At 44.4% G+C, this 11641-nt stretch overlaps 1 protein-coding gene across 1 annotated transcript; it reads right to left on the bottom strand.

Annotated features, from left to right (window-relative positions):
* Positions 1 to 9872: 9872 nt before the first annotated feature.
* LOC137433082 (uncharacterized) lies at positions 9873 to 10987 on the bottom strand. The gene is made up of 2 exons (XM_068125535.2): positions 10772 to 10987; positions 9873 to 10628 (listed from the first exon to the last, which is right to left on the bottom strand). The coding sequence occupies exons 1-2, from the start codon at positions 10982 to 10984 to the stop codon at positions 9888 to 9890; spliced, it is 954 nt and encodes a 317-aa protein (XP_067981636.2). The 5' UTR covers positions 10985 to 10987; the 3' UTR covers positions 9873 to 9887.
* Between the last annotated feature and the right edge of the window lie 654 nt (positions 10988 to 11641).

Consider the following 11641-nt stretch of genomic DNA (forward strand, 5'->3'; position numbering starts at 1 on the left):
TGGGAACTTCAGTGTCCATAAGAATGAAATCCCCTTCTGTGCTGTAGGTGTGGACCATGCACTGGAGCACATCAACAGGATCATGAAGGTGACAGGGGGTATTGTGGGCATTACCCAGAATGCCAGTGCCCGCGAAAGGTTCTTTCTGACAGCACCAGAGCTGAGTAGGCTTGCTGAAGAAGCCCGTCAGATGGCTGGCTCACAATCAGCTACACGCAAGGAGCACCACGACCTATCAACCACAGTCTGGGCTCGGCAGGAAGACAGCATTCGTCGACTGAAGAATGTGATCAGAGAGTCCATGAATCCCATGACGCATGAGGGTGAAGACCTGACGACTATCATCACCAAGGTGGTGATGCCAGCTGAAGTACAGAAGGATGTCTGCAACCAAGATGAGATTGGTCAGAAAGCGTATAACACGTTTGTTGCAGAGCGCATCAACACAAATGAAATCAACCTTTGGGCCAGAATGGGAAAGGTCAAACTGAAGATGTGGAAGAGTGCCAGGAAAGCTGTGAAGCACAAACTGGCAGACAAGGTTGTAGAGCTGAAAGACGACAGGTCACTGTTTGCGCGCATGCTGATCGTGGCCCGCTCACGACCAGAGATCAACTTGAAGGATGCCATAGGTCAATATGAATTCACCGCGCTTCCACGAACCCTCTTTGCAATGGCTGGGACACTACTACCATGCACAGACAAAAGCAAGCTCATGGGCATCCTAGAAGATCTACCCAAGAAGTCAACTGGCACTGGTCAGCAGCCAGACGACGACAATCCTGAACATACTCCACCCCCTCCCAAGAAGGTGACTGTCATAGACGGCATGGCATTAGTGCAAGCAATGGGTAAGCCACAATGGGTCAAAACATGTGCCCAGTGGGCTGGCCATTTCAATGCAACACTGGACTGCAAGACCAACGGGTATGATGAAGTCCACCTCGTGTTTGACCGATATGATCTGCCAAATTCACTGAAAGAGGCCACACGGGAGAGGCGCCAAGGTGGCAAGCCGCCCACTGCTTACCACGTTCAAGACAGCACCCCGATTGGGAAACTGACAGCAAAACAGTTCCTGTCGCACACCAACACCAAAGATGAGCTAACTGTCTATCTGGCAAAGAAAGCTCTGTGTCACTTTGAGGGGACTACCAAGGTCTTCATCGTCACTTCAAGGCAGGATGTCTTCTCCAACTGCATGGATGTACAGCATCTCCGTAGCTCCCAGGAGGAGGCTGATACGAGGATCTTTCTTCACAGTCTAGATGCCGTCCGAAGAGGTGCAACACAGCTGTACATTCAGTCACCTGATACTGATGTATTCATCCTAGCACTCCCCGGTACCATGAACTATGCAAAGACACATACTTCATCACGGGTGTGGGGAACAAGAAGAGGCAAATCTCACTGGAACCAATAGTACATGAACTTGGTGTCAGGAAGGCTGCAGCCCTACCAGGATTCCATGCATTCACGGGAGCAGACCAGACTGGTCGGTTTGCCGGCAAGGGAAAGCTCACATGTTGGCAAGCCCTCAATAGGTGCTCTGTTGAGGTGGTATCTGCGTTTCATGACCTTGGGGCCTCTGAGGAGCTGAGAGCTGACACAGAAAGTGACATTGAGGCATTTGTATGCCAGCTGTATGAGCCTCGTACTACAGTTGTGGATGTGGGCAAGCTGAGGTGGAGACTGTTTACCAAGAAACAGCTAGAGGCACAGAAGCTGCCACCAACACGGGGAGCTTTACATGAAGCCATTGCTCGTGCACATTTCCAGGCCATGGTGTGGCATCAGGCTGATGTACCGGACCCCCAGCTTCCACAACCAACAGAACATGGATGGAGAGCAGAAGGAGATCAGCTGGTGCCCATCACAACCAAGGACCCTCCAGCCCCAGCTGCCATCACACATCTAATCAAATGTAACTGCAAGAAGACCCAATGCATGTCTCACTGCTCATGCAGGTCTCAGCATCTCAACTGTTCTGAGATGTGTATGTGTGGGGCAGATGAAGAGGTGTGTGGTAACACGGGTCAGGAGCGCCCCATGGGAATCGATAACACTGATGATGAGGAGGATGGAGATCCTTCAATGTAACAATGAACACTGCCAACTAAAAATATTGCACAAAGACATTATAAGTGTACATTTGAACACTAAAGTCCAGCCTTTATGTGATTTAGAAGTGAAAATGATGGAAAAAAATATATATATATGTGTTGGCATAAGTGCGTGAAAATCCAAGATGGCTGCCATAAGAACCCTTTTGATCATATGTAGGTGGATAAATGTGTGTTTATTGGATTAAGTATCCGCAAATATGTACATTTGGACACCAAAATTAACACTCTAGGTCATTTAGAAGCCAAGATAATGACAATTTCGGTTTTCAACAAACGCCATTTTGATAATCCAAAATGGCCGCTATAAAGAACTTGAAAAAAATGGAGACATATTTTTTCTACAACTTCTATCATCCCTAAAGACAACCCAACCAGTGTCCACAAATTAACATTTGAATTCAACGGGAAAACATTGGCCCCCCCACTAGATCATTCATCCCAGCAAGCTGATACTCAATTTGCCGACCTCGGAAGGATGACAGGCTGAGTCAATCCCCCTGGCGTTAATTCAGTGATCCACGGGGATTCCGAACTCAGGATTCTAGGATCCCAAGCCGGCACCCTAACTGCTAAGCCAGGATTCTAGGATCCCAAGCCTGCACCCTAACCGCTAAGCCAGGATTCTAGGATCCCAAGCCTGCACCCTCACTGCTAAGCCAGGATTCTAGGACCCCAAGCCTGCACCCTAACCGCTAAGCCAGGATTCTAGGATCCCAAGCCTGCACCCTAACTGCGAAGCCAGGATTCTAGGATCCCAAGCCTGCACCCTAACCTCCAAGCCAGGATTCTAGGATCCCAAGCCTGCACCCTAACCGCTAAGCCAGGATTCTAGGATCCCAAGCTGGCACCCTAACCGCTAAGCCAGGATTCTAGGATCCCAAGCCTGCACCCTAACCACGAAGCCAGGATTCTAGGATCCCAAGCCTGCACCCTAACCTCCAAGCCAGGATTCTAGGATCCCAAGCCGGCACCCAAATCTCTAAGCCAGGATTCTAGGATCCCAAGCCTGCACCCTAACCGCTAAGCCAGGATTCTAGGATCCCAAGCCGGCACCCAAATCTCTAAGCCAGGATTCTAAGATCCCAAGCCTGCACCCAAACCTCGAAGCCAACACCAGGCTTCATACATCTACTATATAAGAGAGATGTTGGTCTGTGTGTCTCTGTGTCGGAATTTTTCTCAGAGTTGGGAGAACGGATGTTCGTCAAACTTTCAGAGGTTCATCAGTGAGTGCCTGGGAGTGTTTTAGGCCAAAAAAAAGGAAAAACATTATGAAAAAAAAGTTCGTTTTTTTGGAATTTATTTTTTTAAATCGCTCGATAGTGCCTAAGCCCCCTTTCCCCCACTTCCCCCCTGTTCCACCACCCTCCCCTCGCCTCACCCTCCCCCTTCAGCCCCCCTTCCCCCCTCTCGCCCCACCCTTCCCCCCCTTCTCCACCCTCCCCCCCCCGTCCCCCGTCCGGTAACGCCGGGTACTTCTGCTGGTATATCATATATGGGTGGGAGACACAAATCCCCCCCCCCCCCCCATTCTTTGACGATGGGGGATCTAATACCTACTTTCTACTTCAATATAACATACAATTAGTTGCTCTGTACAATCCACACAGGCCCGGACACGAGGTGTTCTCCAAATGCGTCTTCGAACTACAACAGCACTCAGTGGACAGCATACCTCCGCCAGGTGAATAGTTTACGTTTCGTGTCCCACCGATAGGTCGTATCTGGATCCAGACCTGAACCAAAATCTAATCATCTTGTTCTTGTCACCGAACCAATTTATATACCAAGTTTTGTCATAACTCGTCCATAACTTTGTGAGATCTTGCTAAATATCGTTTTTGGCCCTATCTCTCAATGGTGAAGACTCACTTTAAATCTTCTATCTAGTATCTAGATACAGATCTTCATCAAAATCGAATCGATTAGTCCGTGTCACATACACTACCTCTCCGCAAAATTTCGTTACAATCCATCCGCAATTTTTTGAGATATCCTGTTCACAGACAAACAAACAAACAAGAAGACGTCATGCGGAGCACGATACTTGCAAAATCCCCCCCCCCCCCTCCCCAAGAAAAATAATTCCATTGACACAGCAAATGGTCCATTTCATCAAGATTAAAATTGACAATCTTGATCAAAGCTGTTGCTGATCATCTGCCATGATCTTTCTTGGGAAAACCACATTTCCAAGCTGGTCTCCAACGCCAGTCGCAGCCTGGGCTTACTCCGTCGTGCGAAGTCCTTCCTTGGCACACCTGAGCTCCTCACCACGTACGAAGCTTTCATCCGCAGCTCAATGGAATACTGCTCTCCCCTCTGGGCTGGTGCTCCTGCCTCACACCTAGCTCGACTTCACGCTGTTGAAACCAAAGCCTTCAGAATCATTGGAATCTCCCGCGATGAAGCTAACTCAGAGAACCTTTCACTCACTCTCACTGCAAGCAGGTTGGTGGTCTTTCTGTCTTCTACCGACTCCTCTCCGGCCTTGCTCCCCCAGCTCTCTCTGTGCTCTGTCCCCCAAATATTCCTTCAGGTCGCACAAGATCTGCCTGCAACCCTCTTATGGTTAAACTGCCAAAATCAAGGCTCTCTGCTCACCTTCACTCTTTCATTCCTCTTTTCTCCCGCCTCTGGAACAAACTCCCTCACTCCCTTCAATCCCACTCCTCCCTCCAGGTCTTTAAAACAGCTGTTCACCACCATCTCTTATCTTCCCCCATCCAAAACCTTGATCTTTTCTACCCCTGCTAATTCACCCCAGATACACTTTTTTGAAATTCCAACTTCTTTCCTGGAAGTCCTTGCAGTGTCCATATGTTTTATACCTTTCCCACCTCCCCCCAAGCCCTCTCCCTCCCACAGTTCTCTCGATGTCTTTGCTCTCAAATGTTGTGTTTGTGTCCTTCCCCCTCTCTCCCCATCTTGTCTACAGCTCCCCTTGTTTTGTGTTTTATTTGTCGGTTTGACTTTTTGTGTGATTAATGTTAGCTCTTTCACGAGCCTCGATCTTGCATCCAAAAAAAAAAAAAAGCTCGGGTCAATAGGAAGAAAAGTGACGATTTTTCCGATGAAAAATGATGATTTTGGAAGGTTGACCTTGAGTTGACCTTTGACCTTTTGACCTCAAAAATAGTTAGTTTCCCTATTTATTGACTCAATGTGCAAATGCTGTTCAATTTTCAAGTCAATCGGATGAAAATTGAGGATTTTAAAAACTTGGCCTATGTTGAGCTTTTGGCCTATGTTGACCTCAAAAATAGTTGGTGGTTGAAGTCAGTGACCATATATGTAAATCCTCTTAGAATTTCAAGTCAATCAAATGAAAATTGGTGATTTTAGAAATGTGGCCTATGTTGACCTTTTGGCCTATGTTTACCAAAAATGTAATTTGTGGTTGAATTCAGTGACCTGATATGCAAGTCATCTTCAAATTTCAAGTCTATTGGATGAAAATTGAGGATTTTAGAAATGTTGCCTATGTTGAGGTTTTGGCCTATGTTGACCTCAAATATACTTGGTGGTTGAATTCAGTGACCAGATATGCAACTCCTCTTAAAATTTCAAGTCAATTGGATGAAAATTGAGGATTTTAGAAATGTGGCCTATGTTGACCTCAAGAATACTTGGTGGTTGAATTCAGTGACCAGATATGCAAGTCCTCTTCAAATTTCAAGTCAATCGGATGCAAATTGAGGATTTTTAGAAATCCAGCCTATGTTGACCTTTTGGCCTATGTTGACCTCAAAAATACTTGGTGGTTGAATTCAGTGACCAGATATGCAAGTCCTCTTCAAATTTCAAGTCAATCGGATGAAAATTGAGGATTTTAGAAATTTAGCAAAGTTGGTGACCTTTGGCCTATGTTCACCTTTTGACCTTTTGACCCCAAAAACAATAGGCTTCTTGCTTTTGACCAACTCTACCGTTTGGCGAAGTTTCGTGAAGATCGGTAGAAAATAGAAGATTGTTTAACAAGCATTCTGAGTATTGCGCTGCAATACATGTCCCCTACCGGCAGTCTGTCGTCCGGAAAACTGTTGGGGAAATTACTAAAGTTCAAAGTGCCATAACTTTGTCAAAAATGATCGAAACGTCGTGAAGTTCGAACTTCATCTGTATCTTATCATGAGGAAACCATGTACCAAGTTTGAAATCATTAGCATTAAGAGTTTAGAAAAAAAAAGTCCGGAATACTGTTCTTTGCGTGACGGACTGACGGACTGCCGGACTGACGGACTGACGGACGGAGGGACGGAGTGCAAACCTATAGTCCCCTCCGGTGTACACCGGTAGGGGACTAATAACAGAGACCGGTATTGGCTCGTGCAGGTCGTTCTGGATTTCATTAGTCAAAGCACGGACTGCATGCTGTGCACGCACAGAAAATGCATCACGTGATTCGTGAAAATGTATCATCGTGATTAGTGAAAATGTATCACGTGATTAGTGAAAATGTATCACGTGATTAGTGAAAATTTATCACGTGATTAATGAAAATGTATCACGTGATTAGTGAAAATTTATCACGTGATTAATGAAAATGTATCACGTGATTAGTGAAAATGTATCGCGTGATTAGTGAATTGCATCACGTGATTAGTGAATTGCATTACGTGATTAGTGGAAATGTATCACGTGATTAGTGAATTGCATCACATGATTAGTGAATTGCATCACATGATTAGTGAAAATTTATCACGTGATTAGTTAAAATGTATCACGTGATTAGTGAAAATGTATCACGTGATTAGTTAAAATGTATCACGTGATTAGTGAATTACATCACGTGATTAGTGAATTGCATCACGTGATTTGTGAATTGCATCACGTGATTATTCAATTGCATCACGTGATTAGTGAAAATGTATCACGTGATTAGTTAAAATGTATCACGTGATTAGTGAAAATGTATCACGTGATTAGTTAAAATGTATCACGTGATTAGTGAAAATGTATCACGTGATTAGTGAATTGCATCACGTGATTATTCAATTGCATCACGTGATTAGTGAAAATGTATCACGTGATTAGTTAAAATGTATCACGTGATTGGTGAATTGCATCACGTGATTAGTGAAAATGCATCACGTGATTAGTGAAAATGTATCACGTGATTAATGAAAATGTATCACGTGATTAATGAAAATGTATCACGTGATTAGTGAAAATGTATCACGTGATTAGTGAAAATGTATCACGTGATTAGTGAAAATGTATCACGTGATTAGTGAAAATGTATCACGTGATTAGTGAAAATGTATCACGTGATTAGTGAAAATGTATCACGTGATTCGTGAAAATGTATCACGTGATTAGTGAAAATGTATCACGTGATTAATGAAAATGTATCACGTGATGAGTGAAAATGTATCACGTGATTAGTGAATTGCATCACGTGATTAGTGAATTGCATCACATGATTAGTGAAAATGTATCACGTGATTAGTGAATTGCATCACGTGATTAGTGAATTGCATTACGTGATTAGTGAAAATGTATCACGTGATTAGTGAAAATGTATCACGTGATTAGTGAATTGCATCACGTGATTAGTGAATTGCATCACATGATTAGTGAAAATGTTTCACGTGATTAGTTAAAATGTATCACGTGATTCGTGAAAATGTATCACGTGATTAGTTAAAATGTATCACGTGATTAGTGAATTGCATCACGTGATTATTCAATTGCATCACGTGATTAGTGAAAATTTATCACGTGATTCGTGAAAATTTATCACGTGATTGGTGAATTGCATCACGTGATTAGTAAAAATGCATCACGTTATTCGTGAAAATGCATCACGTGATTAGTGATTCATGATACGGATACCGGTAAATACTTTCCCGCTGCAGTGCTGTATGTGCTCCTTCAAGTTTTTTTCCAATAATTTAGTTGTTGTTGCATTGGAGATGAATGTGTAATTCGAGTGCTGAGGGTCCTCAAATGGAGGACCGTGTCCACATCCGGAGCGCGAGCTAATCGGAATCCTCCGTGGAAAGGACTCTGGTGTTTATCCATTCAGCCAAACAACATCCATCTAACACATGGTCCCCTCCACCTTTTGATCATGCAAACAAAAAATACATATATACGGAACGCACAAAGGATTATGGAGAAGTTTTCCTTGCAATTGATTTGATGCATTTTATTTTAAAAAAAATCTTGAATTCTGAGAGATTTATTGTTGAGAAACACAGAGAGTCCGTGGAGTATCGATGGATTAGGAGGTGAGGTTTCCGCGTGAATCCAGTGCCATGTAATTGTTGTGTAACTTCAACAATATCATGCAAAGAACATTTAAATATATTGTTACGGACGCGGTTTAGATGTTATTTACCGAGCGGTGGTATTGCCGCGACCTAACAGTTCCCCCGATTCTTCCCCAACTCACCCGATTCACCCAGACGTTGACCAAATCGCGCTATGCCAAATCAATGATGGAAAGGACACGACGACTGGGAAAGAGGAAACGACGCAAGGGGTACAGTTCTCAAGACCTCCGGAGGAGGGTATAATTACAGTGGTGGAGAAAAGGGGGTAGATTACACGGCAGAGTGAGGTAAAAGACACAGAAGAGATGGGCACTTAAATACAATCTTATCTATTCCCGGACAGACCACAGACAAACGGAACAAGGCTGACTTACACAGGGATTGATGGCAGGGAGGGACAGGTAGTTCGATGGCACAAGGTGCACCTTGGCTCGGGGACAGGATAAAGCACGGTCCAGTCCAGAAGATGCGGGGAGGCCTCACAGCGCTCGGAGGTGGTCTTGCTTGCTCCAAGCTCAGCGCGCATCTGACGTCACCTCCCTCTCCCTGCGCATGCTCAGCGGGGAGTGACACGCCCTCGGCTGGTTGGCTCCGCCCCACTGGGGCCGGTCCGCCGCTTCCATTGGGTGCGGGGGTTACCGGGCTCCGCCCTTGACGAGGAGCTGACAGGGAGCCCCTATTTGGTAACCCCGTCGAGCACATGTTCGATGGCGGCTCGTTGGGAAGGCCTGGTGCCCTCCCAACACCCCCTACCAACCAAGCCGGAGTGAGGACGCGCACTTCCCGTGCCCGCCGCTGCCGTTGCTGTTGTTGTTGTTGTTGTTGTTGTTGCTGAACCGTGAGGAAGAGCTGCGGGGAGGTATTGGGAGGTCCTAAACTTCCTAACGGTGCCATACAATCACATTCTGGTGCAACGAAGGGTCAGAATTAATGGAAACGAGTCCTTAACTGACATAGACTAAGAATAACTAGCAAGATGTCCTATAGTTGTCTTACATGAGATGCGGTGAACCTGGGCACGACATTTAATGGGGGAAATAGGGGGAGGTCGGGTCTACAGAGTGTTGTTTACAGAAAATGGGACTAGGGAATGGGGGATTGGGGATAGTTGGGAAGTATTGAGGAAATAGGGGAATATTTACAAGCGGATATGGATGGATGCAAATCCCATATCCGCAACAATATCATCTTACTATAACACTGGTCTGCGTCATTTCAGAGGTCTAGGTTTTCTCAACGGTTCTTATATGCTTTTTGCATGCTGAATTTAGAAATGTATCATTTCGCTCAATCAGGTCAAGTTTTTATGATGCTATCTCAATTTTAAGGAAAAAAATAATCAAAATTTTGTTTTTTTTAATTAGCATTTTTTCAATTCAAAATCAGACTTACATTGACAGAAAATGTACAAACTATATATAAAATGACGCACAAGTACCGTTAATGTGAAATTCAACATTAAAAAGACGAAGGCAAACAATTAATGCGGAATAAATGGCTTTCGCAAAGATTTTCGTCTGTGTGTCGCATCTGTAACATCTCTCTTGAGGCACCAACAGTAGTCTGCAAGCATGTTGACATCCCATCGGCCCTGGTACCTCTCTTCCATCACTCGAATATCCTGGTGAAACCGTTCTCCTTGCTCCTCGCTGACATCACCACAGTTTTCCGGAAAGTAGTCTAAATGCGAGCTGAGAAAATGCATCTTTATGGACATGCGTGCACCAAGAGCCTGGAAGCTCTGCAGGAGCCCTTCCACAACACATTCATACTCTGGACTTCGGTGATTGCCCAGAAAGTTCGTCACAATGGATTTGAATGAGAGCCAGGCATTCCTCTCATTGCTCTCCATACTTTCGTCGAATTTAGGATCTTTCATAAGCTCCCTGATCTGAGGGCCATCAAAAATGCCTGCTTTCAGTTTGGCCTCACTTACGCGAGGAAATTTCTTGTTCAGGAAAGCGAAAGCTCGACCTTCTTTGTTCAGTGTTTTGACAAAATTCTTCATAAGTCCGAGCTTGATGTGCAATGGCGGAAGTAGAATCTTCTGAGGATTCACAAGAGCGTGTGACACAACGTTGTGGGAACCTGGTTCCAGGCCAGATCTTTCTGGCCAGTTGCGTTGTACATAGTGCTGCTTGTCTGCTCGGCTGTCCCACAGACAGAGAAAGCAGGGGTATTTGGTGTAGCCGCCTTGTAGACCCAGCACCATGGACACAACCTATAAATAAAAAGAAAGAACATACATATTTGTTTTAAAATTTGTTATTCCAGTTTATTAAAAATATATATTTTAATCCGTGTTAAGAATATTTCAATAAATAAAGTAGAAAAATATATGTAACTAGGTTGACACCAACATACCTTTAGGTCTCCACAAATCATCCAATTGTGATCTTTGTACTTCAAAGCAGTTAGCAAATGCTCCATGTTACTATAGTTCTCAGTCATCTGTACCGAGTGACCCACCGGAACAGACGCGATCTTGTTGCCATTGAAGAGTAGTACTGCTTTCAAGCTTCTACTTGAGGAGTCGACGAAGAGCCGCCATTCTGTAGGATCATATGCTAAACCCATAGCTGCAATGAGGCCAGTGATGTTGCTACAGTAAACCAGAGAAACTTCATCGTCTGAACTAAAATATTCTCGAAACTCTTCTTTACGGCTGCGGTACCAGGAGAATGTAGTTTCAGGAGCTAACAAACGATTTTCACGAAGTCGTGACCCTAGCAACTGAGCAGATTCTTTGGACAAACACAAATCTCGTGTCAAATCGTTCAACTCCGCTTGGCTAAAGAGTTTGGGTTGACTTGTCTCGCCCGTAGGTTGATATGTACCAGATATGTCACCATCTTCCATTTGTTCATCGGAATTGGACGCGAATGTCTGCAATTTTCGGGCGGTGCTGGAATTGGAATTCCTGGTCCATGAGGCACTGGTTTAATGGCAGATGGCATGTCTGGATACTTTAAGTGTTGCTTGTTTTTTCGATTTATGCCTAAAATGAAAGAGATAGACATACCGTCAAGGGGGTGACATGATATATAAAGTTAAACAATTTAGAATGTTTGGGAATTTATTAAACATAAAGTTAAACTCAAACAAAATTGATAAACTCACCTTGTAGGTTTGTCACACAGAAATAACAGTCATTAGTATGATCTCTTCCCTCCCTCCACACCATTGGGATACCAAAAGGCAGACACTCAATCTTCTTGTGGCTCCAGCGCCGCA

Source organism: Myxine glutinosa, chromosome 8 (assembly GCF_964187855.1).
Source record: "Myxine glutinosa chromosome 8, kmMyxGlut1.1, whole genome shotgun sequence".
Lineage (NCBI taxonomy): Eukaryota > Metazoa > Chordata > Myxini > Myxiniformes > Myxinidae > Myxine > Myxine glutinosa.